The sequence below is a fragment of the Lucilia sericata genome, unplaced genomic scaffold (genome assembly GCF_015586225.1).
Source record: "Lucilia sericata isolate MDLA Ls3-8-SP2 unplaced genomic scaffold, ASM1558622v1 Contig000819F_arrow, whole genome shotgun sequence".
Classification (NCBI taxonomy): Eukaryota; Metazoa; Arthropoda; class Insecta; order Diptera; family Calliphoridae; genus Lucilia; species Lucilia sericata.
The window spans coordinates 12,748-36,290 of record NW_023994811.1 but is presented as its reverse complement, the minus strand read 5'-3'; the positions used below and the strand labels follow the sequence as shown (position 1 = coordinate 36,290).

Here is a 23,543-nt window from a genome sequence, read left to right as displayed (position 1 = left end):
TTCAGTTCTAGTTCAGTTCTAGTTCAGTTCTAGTTCAGTTCTAGTTCAGTTCTAGTTCAGTTCTAGTTCTAGTTTAGTTCAGTTCTAGTTCAGTTCTAGTTCAGTTAGTTCAGTTCTAGTTCAGTTCTAGTTCAGTTCTAGTTCAGTTCTAGTTCAGTTCTAGTTCAGTTCTAGTTCAGTTCTAGTTCAGTTCTAGTTCAGTTCTAGTTCAGTTCTAGTTCAGTTCTAGTTCAGTTCTAGTTCAGTTCTAGTTCAGGTTCTAGTTCAGTTCTAGTTCAGTTCTAGTTCAGTTCTAGTTCAGTTCTAGTTCAGTTCTAGTTCAGTTCTAGTTCAGTTCTAGTTCAGTTCTAGTTCAGTTCTAGTTCAGTTCTAGTTCAGTTCTAGTTCAGTTCTAGTTCAGTTCTAGTTCAGTTCTAGTTCAGTTCTAGTTCAGTTCTAGTTCAGTTCTAGTTCAGTTCTAGTTCAGTTCTAGTTCAGTTCTAGTTCAGTTCTAGTTCAGTTCTAGTTCAGTTCTAGTTCAGTTCTAGTTCAGTTCTAGTTCAGTTCTAGTTCAGTTCTAGTTCAGTTCTAGTTCAGTTCTAGTTCAGTTCTAGTTCAGTTCTAGTTCAGTTCTAGTTCAGTTCTAGTTCAGTTCTAGTTCAGTTCTAGTTCAGTTCTAGTTCAGTTCTAGTTCAGTTCTAGTTCAGTTCTAGTTCAGTTCTAGTTCAGTTCTAGTTCAGTTCTAGTTCAGTTCAGTTCTAGTTCAGTTCAGTTCAGTTCTAGTTCAGTTCTAGTTCAGTTCTAGTTCTAGTTCAGTTTCTGATGTTCTATGCTTAAAAATAAAAGTAAAAAAATTTAAATAAAATTCTTGAAAAATCCTGGAGATCAATTGGTACTCCTACATTACATACTCAGTAATACTGGAAGTAATAATACTCAATCGACAAAAACGAAAAACAATCTTGCTGACAACACAAGTGTTTTTGGATGGATTGTATGACTGTCTTGACTGACTGAGTGAATGAATAGATGGATGGTTGGATAAATGAACAGATAGATGATATGGAGTTATACATACAAACAATGAATGTCTGTGGTGCTGTAGAAAGTACATATGTATGTAAGTGACATACAGATTTATTATACAAAGTAGGAATTTAAATAAAAACCATGACATCCTGAGAAAAAGTAGTATGTAGACAGACAAAACAAAAAAAAATAATGTAGAAACTGGCTGATTGACAAATGCATTGACTAAAACAGACAAGAGAATATAAAGCATATCGTACAAATATGACAAACGTAAATATATAAATAACGACAGATGAATCCAAAGATAAACAGAATAGAGAAATAAAAATATATAATTGTAAATGTATAAAAAAATTCTTTGAAATCATTTTAAAAAGATATCTGAAAGCAGATATGGATGTTTGTTATTAAAATGAATATCATTTTACTTCTTCAAATTCAAAGGAAACTTTCAAGGTGAAAAATTTGTCTTATGCAGAATACAATAAGGAATAGTAATGACAACTTATTACCACATGCATCACAGAGTAATGAATCGCAACAGGTGATTACTACTATTTAATAAATAATGAAAATATGTTGCTATTAATTTTACCAATATTGTGCTGTAATTTAATTCCTTCATAAAACTATTCAAATTTAATTAAATTTAGCACATATTGGTCTTAGCTGTTCTCTATCGATAGCATGCCTGACTGGCTCTCTATGCCTGTTTACTGCTTCACATACATATTTTAAATTCTTGTAAGTTTAGAGATTTTAACACTTGAATGAAAAGGCTTTTAAGAACTTAATGTCATTAAGTGCTCTTTATAAGCCGCTTAACATTTTGGTCATTTTCAACCTGATAGTGTTAATTAATTGTTAAGAAAATAAACATGTTTTCGGTAATGAGTGTTTAGTATCATTGCAATAGTAAAATTTCGTTTACATGAATAGAACTGAACTAGAACTGAACTAGAACTGAACTAGAACTGAACTAGAACTGAACTAGAACTGAACTAGAACTGAACTAGAACTGAACTAGAACTGAACTAGAACTGAACTAGAACTGAACTAGAACTGAACTAGAACTGAACTAGAACTGAACTAGAACTGAACTAGAACTGAACTAGAACTGAACTAGAACTGAACTAGAACTGAACTAGAACTGAACTAGAACTGAACTAGAACTGAACTAGAACTGAACTAGAACTGAACTAGAACTGAACTAGAACTGAACTAGAACTGAACTAGAACTGAACTAGAACTGAACTAGAACTGAACTAGAACTGAACTAGAACTGAACTAGAACTGAACTAGAACTGAACTAGAACTGAACTAGAACTGAACTAGAACTGAACTAGAACTGAACTAGAACTGAACCAGAACTGAACTAGAACAGAACGCCAACTGAACCGAACAAATCCGTTTATGTATTTAAAATTTCCTCATTAAACTACTGAGAAATGTTAGGTATTTACCGACTTGAAAATGCTGGAAAAATAATTCACAATATTTTGCAGAATAAAAATCAACTTTTTCAAAATGTTTTTATTGGAGTTAATTAAAACCAAAATGTTTTTACAAACTAACTTAACATTTATGGGAACGCACTAAAAAACTTTAAATAATTTATTTGAAATCTACAACTTTTAACGAGTCGATTTTGTTTTTGTTCCTCTTAAAGTTTTATCAATTAAACATTGTCTGGGACACAGAAAAAAACTCCTACGCCCAAGTATCAATTTCAAATTTTATAAATGTTTGGCTGCTGCTGTTCGCTACTTTAGTTAATAAAATATTCTCCCCTTCGGAGAATTGAAAATTATAATTTATAAATGGTTTTGTGTATTAAGGAAAAACCTTGATTTAAGTGATTATTTTTGTTTGAAATTGGTTGCTAGTCATTTAAGTTGTGCCCACAACTAACAAAAAACTAAATGAATAATTGATGTAAATAAATTTCTTTTAAGGCAAACAACAAAAAGATGTTTTCATCAAACAAACCAAAAAAACGAAAAAAAAAATCTATATATAATATTAAAGATAACATATTTATGTACCAATATACTATACATATATACAATTACTAAATATACTCTTGAAATTTAAAAATGATGATGTTTTATAATTTTTAATTTTGGTAACAACTCTCAGATTTCCCACCCTCTTAACGCAAAAAAAAAAAAAAAAAAAACAGGAAAATTGGTTAAATTGGGGGTGAAATTGAGAGGTTTACAGAAGCCTACAAAACAAAAAGGTCACACTCAAACAAACAACAAACCATCAGTTTCATCATGTGACCACCAAACCATGAGTTTGGTTAGGTTTGTTTTCACCCATTATCCAGCAAACAAAAGGAACCAGGGACGGAAAAGAAAACAAACCAAACCAAACATTAACCACGACTAACTACTCTATACTGACAGTGTGTTGTGGGAGTGTTGTAGCATGATGGCATTAATTTTACCACTTTCCAAAAAAAAGGTTCGTTTTCTGCTTAAAGTACTTTAACGTGCGTAGTCATTAATATTAAGAAATAAATTTCGTTACGAAAAACGGAACTACAAGATCAATGTTTTTGTCTAAGCATTTGTTTGTCTATTTATCTTTATATTTGTATGTCAATATATACAAAGTAAGATTTAAGAGAATGAGTTGTTTTTGTTTATTTCAAATCCTATATTGAATTCTATCGAAATTGGGTGACGCCGAATCTTAAAAAAATCTTTTTAGAATATTAACAACAGAAATATAATAAACAGAACCGAACTAGAACTGAACTAGAACTGAACTAGAACTGAACTAGAACTGAACTAGAACTGAACTAGAACTGACTGAACTAGAACTGAACTAGAACTGAACTAGAACTGAACTAGAACTGAACTAGAACTGAACTAGAACTGAACTAGAACTGAACTAGAACTGAACTAGAACTGAACTAGAACTGAACTAGAACTGAACTAGAACTGAACTAGAACTGAACTAGAACTGAACTAGAACTGAACTAGAACTGAACTAGAACTAGAACTGAACTAGAACTGAACTAGAACTGAACTAGAACTGAACTAGAACTGAACTAGAACTGAACTAGAACTGAACTAGAACTGAACTAGAACTGAACTAGAACTGAACTAGAACTGAACTAGAACTGAACTAGAACTGAACTAGAACTGAACTAGAACTGAACTAGAACTGAACTAGAACTGAACTAGAACTGAACTAGAACTGAACTAGAAGCTGAACTAGAACTGAACTAGAACTGAACTAGAACTGAACTAGAACTGAACTAGAACTGAACTAGAACTGAACTAGAACTGAACTAGAACTGAACTAGAACTGAACTAGAACTGAACTAGAACTGAACTAGAACTGAACTAGAACTGAACTAGAACTGAACTAGAACTGAACTAGAACTGAACTAGAACTGAACTAGAACTGAACTAGAACTGAACTAGAACTGAACTAGAACTGAACTAGAACTAACTAGAACTGAACTAGAACTGAACTAGAACTGAACTAGAACTGAACTAGAACTGAACTAGAACTGAACTAGAACTGAACTAGAACTGAACTAGAACTGAACTAGAACTGAACTAGAACTGAACTAGAACTGAACTAGAACTGAACTAGAACTGAACTAGAACTGAACTAGAACTGAACTAGAACTGAACTAGAACTGAACTAGAACTGAACTAGAACTGAACTAGAACTGAACTAGAACTGAACTAGAACTGAACTAGAACTGAACTAGAACTGAACTAGAACTGAACTAGAACTGAACTAGAACTGAACTAGAACTGAACTAGAACTGAACTAGAATTGAACTAGAACTGAACTAGAACTGAACTAGAACTGAACTAGAACTGAACTAGAACTGAACTAGAACTGAACTAGAACTGAACTAGAACTGAACTAGAACTGAACTAGAACTGAACTAGAACTGAACTAGAACTGTACTAGAACTGAACTAGAACAGAACAAAGTAGAACTGAACTACAAATGAACTAGAATTCAACACAAACTGATCTAGTGCTAGTACTCCTGATTACATGGTTTGATGGTGGTTATGTAAAGTTCGTCACAGCCGAATCAACTCACAACTAGTTTTTTAAATTCGTTTTGTTAAGTAAATTGTTGATTGTTGTCCTACATTGCTGAATTTCCTTTTTTATTTTCAATAATCAATTTATATTATTGCTGTTTGTTTCGTCGTCGTTGTTGTGTTGTGTCAGTGCATAAATGTTTGTTGTTCTATTTTGTTTATTGAAATGCTTATTTAAATGTTTACTAATGGCTGGGTTTTCTCGTCTATTTTATTTCTATAAATACTGGGCCAACGGCACCCACAATCAAGACCACCCAACCCCCAATATCCTTTGGGTACCTTTGAGTATCAATTTACTTTGTGTTAAAGTAAATGTGTTTGTGTGGTTTGTTATTTCTAATGTTGACTTAAATGATGATGTTATAATGGTATTGAAGTTGTTTTTTTTAATACTTTTTTGTTGTTTTCCTTTCTATTTTCTTGTTTGTGACCAATGTGTTGGTTGTTTGGTTGGACGCTTGTTGCTGCTACTTGTTGAAATGACGCAAATTAAAGTATGTAGTTAAATGCATGAAAGTATATTTTGTTGAAAATTTGAAATTAGAATTTGCAAATGGTGTCACAGTAATGTAGAACATAACGAGAACAGTTTAGAACTAGAAGATAACTAGAACTAAATTAGAACTACAACATAACTAACTAGAACAGAACTAGAACAGAACAGAACTAGAAGAGAACTAGAAGAGAACTAGAACAGAACTAGAACAGAACTAGAACAGAACTAGAACAGAACTAGAACAGAACTAGAACAGAACTAGAACGAACTAGAACAGAACTAGAACAGAACTAGAACAGAACTAGAACAGAACTAGAACAGAACTAGACTAGAACAGAACTAGAACAGAACTAGAACAGAACTAGAACAGAACTAGAACAGAACTAAAACAGAACTAGAACAGAACTAGAACAGAACTAGAACAGAACTAGAACAGAACTAGAACAGAACTAGAACAGAACTAGAACTAGAACAGAACTAGAACAGAACTAGAACAGAACTAGAACAGAACTAGAACAGAACTAGAACAGAACTAGAACAGAACTAGAACAGAACTAGAACAGAACTAGAACAGAACTAGAACAGAACTAGAACAGAACTAGAACAGAACTAGAACAGAACTAGAACAGAACTAGAACAGAACTAGAACAGAACTAGAACAGAACTAGAACAGAACTAGAACAGAACTAGAACAGAACTAGAACAGAACTAGAACAGAACTAGAACAGAACTAGAACAGAACTAGAACAGAACTAGAACAGAACTAGAACAGAACTAGAACAGAACTAGAACAGAACTAGAACAGAACTAGAACAGAACTAGAACAGACTAGAACAGAACTAGAACTAGAACAGAACTAGAACAGAACTAGAACAGAACTAGAACAGAACTAGAACAAGAACTAGAACAGAACTAGAACAGAACTAGAACAGAACTAGAAACTTAGAACAGAACTAGAACAGAACTAGAACAGAACTAGAACAGAACTAGAACAGAACTAGAACAGAACTAGAACAGAACTAGAACAGAACTAGAACAGAACTAGAACAGAACTAGAACAGAACTAGAACAGAACTAGAACAGAACTAGAACAGAACTAGAACAGAACTAGAACAGAAACTAGAACAGAACTAGAACAGAACTAGAACAGAACTAGAACAGAACTAGAACAGAACTAGAACAGAACTAGAACAGAACTAGAACAGAACTAGAACAGAACTAGAACAGAACTAGAACAGAACTAGAACAGAACTAGAACAGAAACTAGAACAGAACTAGAACAGAACTAGAACAAGAACTAGAACAGAACTAGAACAGAACTAGAACAGAACTAGAACAGAACTAGAACAGAACTAGAACAGAACTAGAACAGAACTAGAACAGAACTAGAACGAACTAGAACAGAACTAGAACAGAACTAGAACAGAACTAGAAACAGAAACTAGAACAGAACTAGAACAGAACTAGAACAGAACTAGAACAGAACTAGAACAGAACTAGAACAGAACTAGAACAGAACTAGAACAGAACTAGAACAGAACTAGAACAGAACTAGAACAGAACTAGAACAGAACTAGAACAGAACTAGAAACAGAACTAGAACAGAACTAGAACAGAACTAGAACAGAACTAGAACAGAACTAGAACTAGAACAGAACTAGAACAGAACTAGAAACTAGAACAGAACTAGAACAGAACTAGAACAGAACTAGAACAGAACTAGAACAGAACTAGAACAGAACTAAAAGAACTAGACAGAACTAGAACAGAACTAGAACAGAACTAGAACAGAACTAGAACAGAACTAGAACAGAACTAGAACAGAACTAGAACAGAACTAGAACAGAACTAGAACAGAACTAGAACAGAACTAGAACAGAACTAGAACAGAACTAGAACATAACTAGAACAGAATTAGAAACTAGAACGACTAGAACAGAACCTAGAACAGAACTAGAACAGAACTAGAACAGAACTAGAACAGAACTAGAACAGAACTAGAACAGAACTAGAACAGAACTAGAACAGAACTAGAACAGAACTAGAACAGAACTAGAACAGAACTAGAACAGAACTAGAACAGACTAGAACAGAACTAGAACAGAACTAGAACAGAACTAGAACAGAACTAGAACAGAACTAGAACAGAACTAGAACAGAACTAGAACAGAACTAGAACAGAACTAGAACAGAACTAGAACAGAACTAGAACAGAACTAGAACAGAACTAGAACAGAACTAGAACAGAACTAGAACAGAACTAGAACAGAACTAGAACAGAACTAGAACAGAACTAGAACAGAACTAGAACAGAACTAGAACAAGAACAAAAGTAAACTTAGTGATGATTGGTCCATAGTCCCAATACAAATCCTTCTATTTCCTTTACAATATATAATTGGTTTTGGTACACGTTTGTATTAATTGATATTGAAATATACCCCAGAGTATTAAGGTATATAACTGTGTGGTTAAGGAATATTCATTTAAATTTGTTTTTCTTTTTTTTTTTTTTTTTTTGTGTGCCATACCTTACTTTACTCAATTTTATAACATTGTGGCCTATTTCCCAGTATGGTTTTTTTTTTGTGCATTTAATATGTTGTTTGTTATTTATATTTTATTTGCTTTGGTTTTTTCTAGTAACTTTCGGAGAAAACTCTACTCTACTGGTATACTCTGGCACCACTTGGACAAATTAAGAATTTTGTAATTTAAGCCTTGTATAGGAAAGAACCCTAAAGGGTAAAGCTTTCATAACCAATGAAACCAAAGCAAAGTTAATTTTCAAAACCATATTATCAGTACTACATACTTACATAGAGATAGAAAGACAGACGGACAGACAGACAGACAGACAACAAATGAAATTTATTTTACTTCAATTCTAGTCCTCTTTGCACTAGCAATAACAACAAAAAAAAAAACCAAGAGGATACAAATGCAAAATGTTAGAAAAAAGTACTCCTACACACAATTTCATATTATTACAAACGAACGTAAAATACTACATGCAAACATAAACAAAACATTTATAAAAACAAGTAAAAATAATAAAATCGGTTGTAGGGAATCTTAAATGCCCATCACTGATAAATGGTAAAGTTCAAATCCCAAACTTTTGCATAATTATAAACTCAATGGGGTTTTAATTGTTGTTTATTAATTTTCCTCGGAACTCTGTAGTGTTCTCAACTCAATGGACATGCGACCAAACGATGTTAGGAAACCAAAAATCGGTGTGTTCTCATTATGTTACAAAAGTGTTGACAAAATGTATATTACTGCCATTTTTTTGTAAAAACAAAATGAAAATAGTAGGAAAAAATATCTTTAAAAAAACTATGCAGGAAAAGCCTTATTAAGTGCCATTGGTTAAACTTACAACTATGAATTAGAAAAAGAAAGTTGTGCACAGAAAAATACTCTCTAATAAATTTATTATGAAAAACCTGAAAACACTTTGGTTTTGTAATTGTGGTTTTCTGTTATTTGTAGAATGGTCAGGTGGAGGGATGATAGAAAAGAGTTAAATTACATTTCCATATTTTTTCGATTTTCTTAATATAAATGAACTTTGGACATGCATAAACATGCTTATTGTAACGAAAATCTAAAAAAGAAATTTGTACTTTCTTCTTAAACTTCTAAGACTGCTTTCAAGACCTAAAGATGTTTAGCATTACGTTTACAACTTACTTGTTATCCCCACACTTACTAATATCGGTTCATGTTATCACCTTAACTTTACTAGACTAGAAATAACATTATTTTCAAAAAAGAGAGAAGCGGCTAATCTTTATGTAATCTTTGATTACAATGAAAATTCTTAATAAGTGTTTAATCTGATTTTTAAAAGAGAAATATTCACGAGAGAACACATTAACGCCTAATTGCGAACATATAACGACTTATTGATATTGTGAAAAGATAACTGAGTTAAAATATTGGTTCTATCTTCTGAAAGTAATCACACTTTGACTAATGAAAAGCTTTGCAAGATATTCAGCTTTTTATATTCAAGCTTTTTGCACAACTATGGACCCCAAAACTCCTCAATATCTGGCCATTATTACGGACATTGTCCATGAACATAATTTGAAGTTAACTGCTTCAAAATCCCCTGAACTACTTGAACCATGAGGGTTCCCTATGTTATCTTGGTGTACTTTTCGCATCTTGATGCTATTGCAATCCTAGGAGAAATAACTCACAGCTGACCGAAGTTCCTATCCAGTACCAGTTGCTCGTAGGAGTTGCATTATCTGGTTATTGGAAATGCTCTTAGAGAATCGTGGGTATCATGAACTTATATGTTGCTGGTGTCATACTTGGGACACTAAATATGTTACTCAGTATTTTGACTGTGAAACTTTGGTCGATATATACGGTTCTTCAGGCAGAGATATATGCCATCGATACAGACGGGAGAAGAATCCGAAAACTAAATCTCGAAAAGACCATACATATATACCTAGACGGGCTTGCATCAATCTAGGCTCTTAACTCCAAAGTTATTAAGTGGAAATGTCTTCTCAATTGTATTCAATCATTGGCACAACTGACACGACATCACGTTGAGTTGATATGGGTTCCAGGACATGAGGGCATCCGGGGAAATGAAATATCTGATGAATATGCAATCTAAGTATCGTTCCTAGACTTAACCCTTGCGCAAAGGGATATTCACACTCCCCTGGTGACCCTATCAAAATTAATAGATGACTCAGGTGGTCAAATATCACCAGAATATCGAGACTGATCTGGCCCACTCTGACAACGGATAGGACCAGGACTCTCTTGTTTCTTAGTAAGAAATCGATTAGGCTTCTAACTGGTATAATTACTAGAAATGGAAAGGAAATGGCAATTCTAAGGGTATGGGCATGGGCCACAAGGCCTCCGGGTGAACTCACTAACTAGCGAGCAACCCACGTAACCTAACCTAATCCAAGTCCTAGGTGAGGACCAGTTAGTTAGTTAGTTAGTTTGAAAGGAGGATGTACATATGTACATCAAATCCGAAGACATACACCTAGGCCTCTATCGGGCCTGTTGTGCGCTCCTTAACCAGTGCCTCAGGTGGGAATCGAACCAACCACCTCCGGTCTACCAGACTAGAACACTAACCACTAACCTACCGGAGGCCACTAGGTGAGGACCAAGTAATCTACACATTCATTATATCATACTTATCCCAAAACTACTCATTTGCTAAAACTGTGGGATTACATGATCCTGTGTAGGGCTGGCCTTTTGGGTCTGTTGTTTTAAAAACGAACCTGGTGCATTCCTGCATTACATAGGACTACTGAACGGATTATATACTCTAATTATGCTTGCAGTGGAGTAGGTTTGGGATTACCTAACTGGATCATGTACTCCAGTAGTTTTTCAGGAAAGTTACAGATGTAACAGAGTTCTATATGAACAACGCCCTTACTGTATTGGATAAAGTAAGCTTCTAGGATACACAAGATCTGAACTACTACGATGAGCCGGTAAGAGCCGATAAACTTAAGCAATTATAAACGTCAAACCTCTTAATTGTATATATATATATATATATATATATTTATAGAGAGAGACATATATGAAAGAATTTATCGTCCAATGTTTAGAAACTCAGTTTCGTAGACTTGAGTTAGTTTGAAAGAATAAATACAGCTAGGCCTCCGTCTGAAATCGAACTTATGACCTCTGAACACTAATTACTAACCTTCCTGGACTTATTATACATTCTGACAGTTATGGCTCTCTTACAATGAAATCTCTAAATTAATTTTATCGGTAAGGTTAGTTAAACGGTTTTATATATGGTGGGAATCGAACCCACGACCTCCAGTCTGACATACTTGATATTTTTCCGTCTAACCCAGAGTGACACATAGAGTATTCACAGTTATGGCTCTCTTATAGTCCAATTTTTACATTTCAACTCAACAGTTATGGCTTTCTTACGGTCCAATACAATCTCAGTTTTTGTCTTATCGTCTGATCTCACTTTAATTGTTTTCTGGCTGTCGGAAAATATTCATTCTACAAATCATGTGTTAACTCGGCCTTCTGTCTGGAAGCTAGTGCTGTGTTAAGCTAAACTATATTATATCTCGATTTCCGGATTTTGAATATAGATTCTCTGAATTTTTTTATCTACCAGTTCTGAGTCATATTGATTACTCCAGGGTTTTGCCCTAATGATCTGCTTATCTGCGATCAATTTCGACAATTTCTGTTTCCGCTGTAAGATCGGAAACATATGGTGTTTATTTATAACTGATCTATATCTAGTATATAGAAACGTCCTATTAAGATAGGAACCGCTCGGCGGTGGGTCTGTCTGTGCTCTTTTAAGAAAAGTAATTTGATGTTATTACAGTTTCTTTTTCTAAGAATCAAATGAATAGCGCTCTATCTTTGGTTTTAGCCCTTCCACTTTCGACATGGTAATAAGTAAATTATTATGAAATTATGACCGTGACTATGCATTTAATACAACGTTTTTTTAACAAATTTAAACCCAAATATGATACTAAAAATAAACATATTTTATCTTTAAACATAATTTCATATTAATTTTATTACTAGACATAATTGATTTGTTTTCTAAATATTCAGCATATTGTTGTTATAATTATTGTTATTATAACAATATACTCTTAATTTTAGCGCTATTGTATATTAAATATACCCGGTGGAATCTTTTCTGTTTTAGCTTGAAAATGATAACAAAAAAACGTAAGGCAACAGGGAGGAATATTAAATTAATAACATCCTAATTATTAGTGGTTTTTGGACTCATATTTTTTGGGTAATAATTTTTGGGGAAATATGAAGAAGCAACATTTTGTTTTTAATTTTTTTTTTTTTTTGTCTTTTTTTGTTAATAATATAAATTAAACATTATTAAAATACTCGTTTATTTTTATTATAAACCATAACAACAAGTACAGGGGATAGATAGCAATGTTTGTATGTTGCTAACCCCGGTAAACCTTTATGGTATAATAAAGTACAAGGGGGATATATACATATTTACGTATTTTAGTAAATGGCATTAATTAAACCTATTTGGCCTAAACAGTTTCATTTTATGTTTCATCACTTGCCAAAACGTTCTATTTGTTGTCCTTTCTCTTTTGATAAACTAAATTAAATGGTTTTTAATTAATTATTTTAAATATATTGAGTTGTTTCTTTTTTTTCGTCTTACAAAGGTTGTTTATTCTGGTTTAAAATGCAAATTAGTTTAAAATTATTTTAATTAAAAATGTAAAAACATGACAATAAAATTTGAATTGTATTTCTGTGAAATATTAATGTTTAACGTCCATAAGAAACGTTTAAATGAATTAATATAAAACTAATATAAATTTTAAAAATTTATAATAAAATGTTCGTAGAATTATTAAATAAACTAAAAATAATGTCAACAAAAAGTTCTATTGAAAAGCTTAAATGTTTGATAAAACATTTACAATGATGTTTGTCTGATTTTTTGTACTAAAAAAGTACTAATTTTCTTGTAAATGTCACAATCTAAAAGCATCTAATTGCATTTTACAGTTACAGTGTAAAACGTTGTGGCTAAAAATACTTTTTATTATTAGAAGTTAAAAGTACTTTTTGGCTAAATTTAACAAAATCCTCAAATTTTTTCTTAAATAAACTTATTAAACCCAAAGTTTTGCTTTAAAATGTACTTTTTTAAAAAAGTAGCAGAAAAAGTACTTTTTGGAAAAAAGTAGTAGAAAAAGTATTTTTTGAAAAAAAAAAATATTTTTATAAACAAATTTTGAAAAATTAACAATTTGCAACTAAATTTCTTACAAAATAAAACTATTTTAAAGAAATAGTAAAAAAGTACTATTTTGTAAAAGAAAAAGTACTTTTTGAAAAAATAATTACAAAATCATTTATGGATGGATTTACAACCAAATATGTGAAAATATTAGTATTAAAAAAAAGTATGAAAAAAGTACTATTTGAAGAAAAAATATTAATTTTATGCTAAAAATTTTCTCTCTAAATCTTTAGAAATAAATAACTTTTAACAAATTTTTTTAAACAATATTTTTCTTTTAAAAAAAGTAGTAAAAAACAGCTTTTTGAAAAAAGGTAGTAGAAAAAATACTTTTTGGAAACATTGAAAAATTTGTTTTTTGAAGATATAAACAATTTCTAACTAAATTTCTTAAAAACAAAACGTTTTTTTTTTTGAAAAAGTATTAAAAAAAAAGTACTTTTTGAAATGTTGAAAAATTAATTTTTAAGCTTAAAATTTTATTGATATAATAAAAATGATGTTGTATTGCCCAATTTTTCTTAAATAAACTGATTTTACAAAAAATTAGTATTAAAATGTACTTTTTGAATAAAAAGTAATAAAAAAGTACTTTTTTAAAAAAAAATGTGAAAAATCTTTTTTATATCAGAGTTTCTTGAAATATACAATTTCGAATAAATTTTTTTTGGAAAAATAAAACTTTTTTTGAAAAAGTAGTAACAAAGTAGGAGAAAAGGTACTTTTTTATAAAAAAAATTAAAAAAAAAATATTTTAATTAATAATTTTGAAGAAATACACAATTCGAACTAAGTTTTTTAGAAAAATAAAACTTTTTTGGAAAAAGTAGTAAAAAAGTACTATTACTTTTTAAAAAAGTAGTAGAAAAAGGACTTATTTATATACTATATATACTTATTGTAAACAATTATTGTTTATTAAAAGGTACAAAAATAAAAAAGTAGTAGAAAAAGCACTTTTTATGAAAAAATTAAAAAAATCATTTTTATTAATGATTTTGAAGAAATTCAATTCAAACTATTTTTCAAACTATTTTTTTTTAAATAAAACTTTTTTGGAAAAAGTAGTAAAAAAGTACTTTTTAAAGTGTTTAAAAAAGCCATTTTTATGCTTAAAATTTCATTAATATTATGAAAAATTATCAGTTATAACCAAATTTTTGTTAAATAAACTTATTGTAAACAATTGTTTGTTAAGAGGTACAAAAATAAAAAAGTAGTAGAAAAAGTACTTTTTTTGTGAAAAAATTAAAAACAATCATTTTTATTAAAGATTTTGAAGAAATAAACCATTTCGAAGTATTTTTTTTAGAAAAATAAAACTTTTTTTGAAAAAGTAGTAGAAAAGTACTTTTTGAAATATTAAAAATGTAGTTATTAAGCATGAACTTTAATTAATATTATAAAAACTTATAAGGCATAACTTAATTTTTCTTATGGTAAGCAATTTTTTAGTAAAATTTAAGAAAATAAAAAGGTAGTGGAAAAAGTACTATTTTAGAAAAAAGTTAAAAGCTCAGTTTTTGTTTAAAATTCGCCAAGGTAAACGATTTTTAATATAATTTTTATAAAAAAAATTTTAAAAAGTAGTAAAATAGTACTTTTTGAATGTAGTAGCTAAAAAGGACTTTTTAAAGAGTTTGAAAACATTAAAAAAGAGTATAAAATTTATCGTAAAAGATATGAACTAGTTTTACAAAATAATAATTTCCAACAAAAAATGTACACATTAAAAAAGCAGTAGAAAAAGTACTTTTTGAAAAAAAAATTAAAAAAAATACTTTTAGTTAGAATTTTACGAAATAAACGATTATTAACACTATTTTGTAGAAAAAAAAAGTACTTTTCTTAATTAGTAAAAAAGTACTTTTTGAAAAATAGCTAAATTATATAAAATAGTTTTGAAGTATAAATAAAAATTTTCAATAACATTTTCTGAAAAAGAGTACTTTTCTTAAATAGTACTAAAAAAGTACTTTTTGAAAAATCGAAAAATTTTAAATAAAATGCAAAAAACTGTTATTTTAGATAAATTAAATGACAACTTTAGATATTCAATAAAATTTGCTCCAAAAAGTAAAGTAGTAGAAAAAGTACTTTTTGGAAAAATTTAAAATAAAATAGTATTAAGTTAAAATCATTTATAATCGAAGATATTTAACAGAATTTCCACAAAAAGGACAATTCTCAAAAAGTTTTAAAAAAATACTAGTTAATTAATAATTAAAACAAAGAAATCTAATAACTTTTTGACTTACCTTAACCAATGACGTTTCGTAATACTGGTATGACAACAAATGGCATCATATTGATCGGCCACCCATACAATTAATATTATGTAAAATGCTGTGGTTGTATCATTGAAAAATTCCGACATTATAGCTTCCATACCTAAAGGTGTAAAATAAAACCAAAATATTTAGTAAATGAAATCAAATATTCATAATTAACAACTAATAATCTAATACTTTTTCTAGATTATAACACAGACTATAGTAAAGAAAAACAAATGTATTATTTACACTTACCCACTAAAGCTAAAATGACAATTAACAAAGGAGCTATGGGGAAACGAGCGGTAACATTAAATTCCAACATTTGCAAAAGATCCACTAAATTAAAAAAAGAAATACATTTTATATAAAAATAAGCTCATAAACACATCGCAATTAAAATTAATAAAAATTTAAATTATTACATTATCACATATAACCTACCTATAAAAACAAATATTTGATGATGGGAAAATCTTAATAACATCGAAATTGAAAAGGTCTATTTGAAAAGTAAAAAAGAAAACCAAAAAATATTAGCTTAAAAACACACGAAAAAAACATTTTATTTTACTTACAAATAATAACATTACAAAAAATGCTGTGGGATATGAACTCCATGCAGTCCACCAGGTTGAAACAAAACGATAATGTTCACCGGTTATAACATTACGCAAATAACCTTTATTTTCTTCTTGTTCCGCTATAACACGTACTGAGGCCATTAATAAATCATCATAGCTGCAAAAAAGAAACAAATAAAATTAAACAATAAATAATATTTAAACATCAAATGAATTTAAATATAAAAATTATTTAAAACCAACTAGAAAAATATTACAACACATAAGCTTAAGACAAGAAAAAAAAGAAGATAATCATATCCCTAATAGACAATAGCATTTTTGGAGAATTTTAACTTTTTGTGAAAAGTAAGAAACAATCGTTCTGCTTCAGTTCTAGTTCAGTTCTAGTTCAGTTCTGGTTCAGTTCTAGTTCAGTTCTAGTTCAGTTCTAGGTCAGTTCTAGTTCAGTTCTAGTTCAGTTCTAGTTCAGTTCTAGTCAGTTCTAGTCAGTTCTAGTTCAGTTCTAGTTCAGTTCTAGTTCAGTTCTAGTTCAGTTCTAGTTCAGTTCTAGTTCAGTTCTAGTTCAGTTCTAGTTCAGTTCTAGTTCAGTTCTAGTTCAGTTCTAGTTCAGTTCTAGTTCAGTTCTAGTTCAGTTCTAGTTTCAGTTCTAGTTCAGTTCTAGTTCAGTTATAGTTCAGTTCTAGTTCAGTTCTAGTTCAGTTCTAGTTCAGTTCTAGTTCAGTTCTAGTTCAGTTCTAGTTCAGTCTAGTTCAGTTCTAGTTCAGTTCTAGTTCAGTTCTAGTTCAGTTCTAGTTCAGTTCCTAGTTCAGTTCTAGTTCAGTTCTAGTTCAGTTCTAGTTCAGTTCTAGTTCTAGTTCTAGTTTCAGTTCTAGTTCAGTTCTAGTTCAGTTCTAGTTTCAGTTCTAGTTCAGTTCTAGTTCAGTTCTAGTTCAGTTCTAGTTCAGTTCTAGTTCAGTTCTAGTTCAGTTCTAGTTCAGTTCTAGTTCAGTTCTAGTTCAGTTCTAGTTCAGTTCTAGTTCAGTTCTAGTTCAGTTCTAGTTCAGTTCTAGTTCAGTTCTAGTTCAGTTCTAGTTCAGTTCTAGTTCAGTTCTAGTTCAGTTCTAGTTCAGTTCTAGTTCAGTTCTAGTTCAGTTCTAGTTCAGTTCTAGTTCAGTTCTAGTTCAGTTCTAGTTCAGTTCTAGTTCAGTTCTAGTTCAGTCTAGTTCAGTTCTAGTTCAGTTCTAGTTCAGTTCTAGTTCAGTTCTAGTTCAGTTCTAGTTCAGTTCTAGTTCAGTTCTAGTTCAGTTCTAGTTCAGTTCTAGTTCAGTTCTAGTTCAGTTCTAGTTCAGTTCTAGTTCAGTTCTAGTAGTTCAGTTTCTAGTTCAGTTCTAGTTCAGTTCTAGTTCAGTTCTAGTTCAGTTCTAGTTCAGTTCTAGTTCAGTTCTAGTTCAGTTCTAGTTCGTTCAGTTCTGTCTAGTTCAGTTCTAGTTCAGTTCTAGTTCAGTTCTAGTTCAGTTCTAGTTCAGTTCTAGTTCAGTTCTAGTTCAGTTCTAGTTCAGTTCTAGTCAGTTCTAGTTTCAGTTCTAGTTTCAGTTCTAGTTCTGTTCTAGTTCAGTTCTAGTTCAGTTCTCTTTCAGTTCGTAGTTCTCAGTTCTAGTTCAGTTTTCCAGTTCAGTTCTAGTTCAGTTCTAGTTCAGTTCTAGTTAGTTCTAGTTCAGTTCTAGATCAGTTCTAGTTCATTCTAAGCAAATGAATAAGTAAACCGAATAAAATACTTACCCTAACAATTCTTTTAATAGAAATTTACTAAATTTATCACCAAAACATTTATTATTTAAAGGATCCATTGCACTACACGCACTGGAATTTGCAAACGTTTACGTGTAGCAGGCGATAAACGTAAATGACCATATTCCAAAGAATATTCCACTATATACTGTTCATCTACAAACAAACCAACCAAACAAACATTATAGAGCATTAATTATAAACTTAATTAATTTACTATTCTTAAACTCACCATCATCATTATCATTATTTTCATTATATTCTGCATTTAATTGTTTATATTTTAAGTAATCGGCATAAGTAGACTCGTGTTGCAAATAGTAAGTATAAGTCTCATTTGTGGCATATTTATGATGATACAATTGATTTTTAGTTTTCGGTCCAATACCATAGAAACTGTAAATTTTTGTTTGTTTTAAAAAATAAAATGATGAATTCAAATTGGTTGCCGCTGTGACAGCGTAAAAGAATAATATAAAAGGCTATGAAAATAGAACTTATGCAAAGAGAACAATTTTTGTTTAAACAAAACTTTATTTTGTATAAGTTGTTTTTTATTTTTTTTTGGATTAGACGTAATTTGGTGGCTGTACTTACTAGTCGTATTGAAGTTTACGCATAAAATTTTCGTGTGCTTGATTTTTTTCATAGATTTCCAATCGTTTATCAAGATTAGGAATAACTTCAACTCTGTGAAAGTAATGGAAAAACATAAATTTAAGAAAATTTTAATAGACTACTCGGTGGACTAGTCAATAGACTTCTATGTGGACTAGTCATTAGACTTGTCTGTGGACTAGTCAGTAGTTATGTCTGTAGACTAGTCATTAGACTTGTCTGTGGACTAGTCAGTAGTCATGACTGTGGACTAGTCAGTAGACTTGTCTGTGGACTAGTCAATACACTAGTCTGGGAACTAGTCATTACACTAGTCTGAAAACTAGTCTGTGGAATAGTGATTCAAGATGTTCCTAATTACCTTAAAACACCATCTCGTGGCCAATCTTGTACATGTTCCAAACATGTAGCTGGATTTTTAATAAATGACATGTGTATATAAACTAAAGCCGAAAAGAACAGCAAGGCCTTAATTAAGAAAAAATACTCCAAAGTACGTTGGAAAGGTCTGCAAAAGAGAAAATAACACGTTAATATAAAAACAAGTAAAATATAGATGAATTAAAACTTTCTAAGTCCCTTCAACTTTTCCCTTTTGGGACAACTCTGTCTGTATTTATTATAGTCTAGTCCCTATATCGAAACAATTATTTTGTTCGGGTTCGAAAAATTTGTTTACTTTTTGGGGAATATAAGGATTTCCAGGTAAAAATCAAACTTCTAGTTAAAACCGACATTTTTGTGAAAAATTGGATTTTTAATGAAAATTTGGATTTTTAGTGAAAATTTAAATTTTTAATGAAAATTTAGTTTTTTTAGTGAAAAATTGATTTTTTTGAAAAAAATTAAATTTTAAATAAAAAATTTCGAATTTTTATTGAAAAATCCAAAGTTTGAAAAATCGAAAAGTTTTACTCCGTTTTAAATAGCTGTAACTTTCCCTAAATCATCTAGTAGGAAGACAGGTATTTGTTTGGGGACACTATTGGGTCCATCATCAGTGTCATCGCTTTTGAATTACACATTATAGGTTTAGGTTAAGAAGCGTTATACACCATAAAAACGGTGCCTATCCACTCGCAGACCTTAAGGTCCATTGTGATTCCCTTCAAGGAGTGATGATTCAAAATCAGAGAAACAAAACATACTACAAGTAAAAGCAGAGAAGAAGGTAAGTCAGTATCCCAAAGAATAAAGAGATAACAGAGAAAATCTTCGTCCCCCCTATAAAGCCCAGTCGAAGAAGTGACTAATGCCCTTGACAAAACCTAGTAAACTGCGAGGGCAAGACCCGCAATATCCTAAGCCTAAGACTCTGTATCCTAGGAAAGTGGCAAATTATATGCTCGATCGACTCCAATTCCTCCTCATCCTCGCATAACCTACAATAATCCGGTGTATTGCTGTCCCACTTACTGACAAAGGCCCTAACTGAGCAGTGCCCCGTTAGCATGCCTATCAGAATTCGATATTTTATAAATAGATTGTTGATTTATTGGAACCTTTAGGCATATAGTCTTTCTACAGAGTCGTAAACTTAAGTCATATTTACCATAAAACACTCTTTACTCACTTGGGAAACATTTGGGCATAAATTAAGGCAACTTTAAAGTAAATGGCATGAAACAGACGATTACGCATATTCATAATGTTGTTCTGAAAACAAAATTAAAAAAGTCCAATTAAATACAAAAACTCTCGCAATGAATACTAACAAAAATTTACCTGACCCGGAGCTCCAACACCAATATTAACACCGGCTACACCAGGACCACGATTACGTTGATTATTTATACCATTGGCAGCCAAATAACTGACACTGATAACATTGGCCATTTGATTAACATCGATTTGAACAGCAGCCGGCTGTCGTGGTGGTAAAGACGGCTCAGCTGGCTGTTGCGGTTGTAAAGGAGCAGCTGCGGGAGGTGCTGCATTTGAGCCGGTTGATTGTTGTGAAGTAGAGGCGGCAGCCTGTTCTCTGGGAGGTTGTGCCGTATCCGTTGAATTTTGTTGGTTGTTTATAGATATTTCATTGTTGGAAGAATCCACTACTTCACTTTCCGCAGTATCTGCCATGTTTCCTTGCTAAAGTTGTTACTTTTCAAGTTATTTTTGTAGTTTTTAGCTTCCTTTTGTGTTTTTTATGATGTTTACTATAATTAACACATTAACAATAATTAAACTATTTATAATTGTTAAAAAGAAACACAACTTATTGCTACAACTCCATGACACTTTGAAGTATTTTTTTTTTTTTTTGTAGTTTGCGAGTTAGAAACACATTAAACACAATTTTTTTTGTTGTTTTGAAATACAAAACTTCCGTATTCTTTTAATTCTACTCAAAATAAGTTAAATAAACATTTTTAAACAATTTACAAAAAGTTTTTAGAAAATATTAGACAAACGAAGACAAGAAAAAACAAAAATGAGCAGAGCTCAGCACAAGTGAGTGAGAGTGGTTTTTGTTAAACTTCTCTTTTTTCAATGTTTTGATTTAAAATCCACCACTATACGGGTAAACAACAACAACAGCAATAATAAAAAACCGAACAACAAAGAATAAACAAGAAGTGAAACGCTGTCATTTTTTTACAACAATAACATTACGCTCTTCTCACAGACGAGTACTGTGTAAATCCAACACATATGTAAAAATTTTATTCTCTCTCCAAACTTCAAAACTTTTTCGCGAAAATTTGAGGATAATAGCACTTTGAAATATTTTTTATCACTTAACATTATATTTTATATTTTTTTTGCACAATTTAAACACATTTAATAGCCCGAAAATAATAAATTTTTTACAAACGAAAAAAAATATTTTTTATTTTTTGACATTGAATTTTTGTTGGTTGAAATTAAAACTAAAAAAAACAATGTTGTAAATTTTCGTATGGTAAACGAAAAAGATATTTCAAATAAATAATTTATTTTTTCAATATTATAGAATAATAAACAAATAGACGTGTTTATAAAATGTTTATAGATAAAATATGTGCAAAATATCTTAAGAAACCTTTCAAAGTATAAATTGAAATGTAATAATTTTTTTTCAATATTTTTCAATACTATTTTTTGCAACTATGTTGACTTGAGAATTCTACTAATACATTCTTAGAGTTAGGTACCGGATGACAGTAGACTTAGGTACTTTTGACAACAGTTTCATTTCTTATTTATTCTTTGCCGAACAACAACAACTTCTACCAATAACAACAAACTTAACCAACATACCGTAAAGGTGTGTTCTTATTTTTTTCTCAACTTCTATTTATTCTTTTCTTTCTTGTTGTTATTTCTCTGCCATGACAAAATAATTTATTTCCAATTAGAAAAAACAAGTAATTAAACTTTGTATAATAACCTCTTATTACTTTTTTTCAAATAATTACTTTTATTAAAACACAATTATACTTTCGCAATATTATTTTTCTTCAAACTCTTTCTACCCACAAGATTGGCCAACCAACCAACTTGCGTCGTCAGTTGGCACCATAAAAAAGTAAAGAAAAACTAGTCAGGATTGCTCAACTTTTTTCAACCAATATTTCTTTTAACACTTGACATTTTTAGGCCTGTTAGATTTTTGTTGTTCTTTAGATTGTAAATACCTTTTAGTTATTGTATCTTTTGGAATTATTAAACTGCATTATTTTTATTAATAATTATACTTTTTCCAATAATTGTCTCTTGCTTAATTTCGCTTGAAAATTACAAACATAATTTTCTTGTGTGAAAATTATTCTAAAAAAAATCTGACTAGTTTTTTTTTCATCTGCCTTTTGACAAGCAGATGATTTCAATGAGAATGACAGCGCAAAATGGAGAGTGTAAAAGTAGTATCTTTTTAGTGTTGTCAATGTTGGAATATACAAAAAATCGCTGTAAATCAACATTGAATAAATCAATATAAATTGAATAACTAACTAACTAACTAACTAACTAACTAACTAACTAACTAACTAACTAACTAACTAACTAACTAACTAACTAACTAACTAACTACTAACTAACTAACTAACTAACTAACTAACTAACTAACTAACTAACTAACTAACTAACTAACTAACTAACTAACTAACTAACTAACTAACTAACTAACTAACTAACTAACTAACTACTAACTAACTAACTAAACTAACTAACTAACTAACTAACTAACTAACTAACTAACTAACTAACTAACTAACTAACTAACTAACTAACTAACTAACTAACTAACTAACTAACTAACTAACTAACTAACTAACTACTAACTAACTAACTAACTAACTAACTAACTAACTAACTAACTACTACTAACTAACTAACTACTAACTAACTAACTAACTAACTAACTAACTAACTAACTAACTAACTAACTAACTAACTAACTAACTAACTAACTAACTAACTAACTAACTAACTAACTAACTAACTAACTAACTAACTAACTAACTAACTAACTAACTAACTACTAACTAACTAACTAACTAACTAACTAACTACTAACTAACTAACTAACTAACTAACTAACTAACTAACTAACTAACTAACTAACTAACTAACTACTAACTAACTAACTAACTAACTACTAACTAACTAACTAACTAACTAACTAACTAACTAACTAACTAACTAACTAACTAACTAACTAACTAACTAACTAACTACTAACTAACTACTAACTAACTAACTAACTAACTAACTAACTAACTAACTAACTACTAACTAACTAACTAACTAACTAACTAACTAACTAACTAACTAACTAACTAACTAACTAACTAACTAACTAACTAACTACTAACTAACTAACTAACTACTAACTAACTAACTAACTAACTACTAACTAACTAACTAACTAACTAACTAACTAACTACTAACTAACTAACTAACTAACTAACTAAC

The 23,543-nt window shown here is 30.3% G+C and overlaps 1 protein-coding gene across 1 annotated transcript in view; it reads right to left on the bottom strand.

Annotated features, from left to right (window-relative positions):
- The window catches only part of LOC119608307, a 52,914-nt gene extending 30,467 nt beyond the window's left edge, over positions 1-22,447 (bottom strand). The window contains 12 exon segments of the mRNA XM_037962679.1: positions 15,660-15,792; positions 15,930-16,013; positions 16,119-16,176; positions 16,253-16,415; positions 18,020-18,086; positions 18,089-18,184; positions 18,261-18,424; positions 18,626-18,718; positions 19,008-19,154; positions 20,220-20,302; positions 20,372-20,802; positions 22,264-22,447. Coding sequence (XP_037818607.1) covers positions 15,660-15,792; positions 15,930-16,013; positions 16,119-16,176; positions 16,253-16,415; positions 18,020-18,086; positions 18,089-18,184; positions 18,261-18,424; positions 18,626-18,718; positions 19,008-19,154; positions 20,220-20,302; positions 20,372-20,725 — 1,442 coding nt within the window. The 5' untranslated portion in view covers positions 20,726-20,802; positions 22,264-22,447.
- Between the last annotated feature and the right edge of the window lie 1,096 nt (positions 22,448-23,543).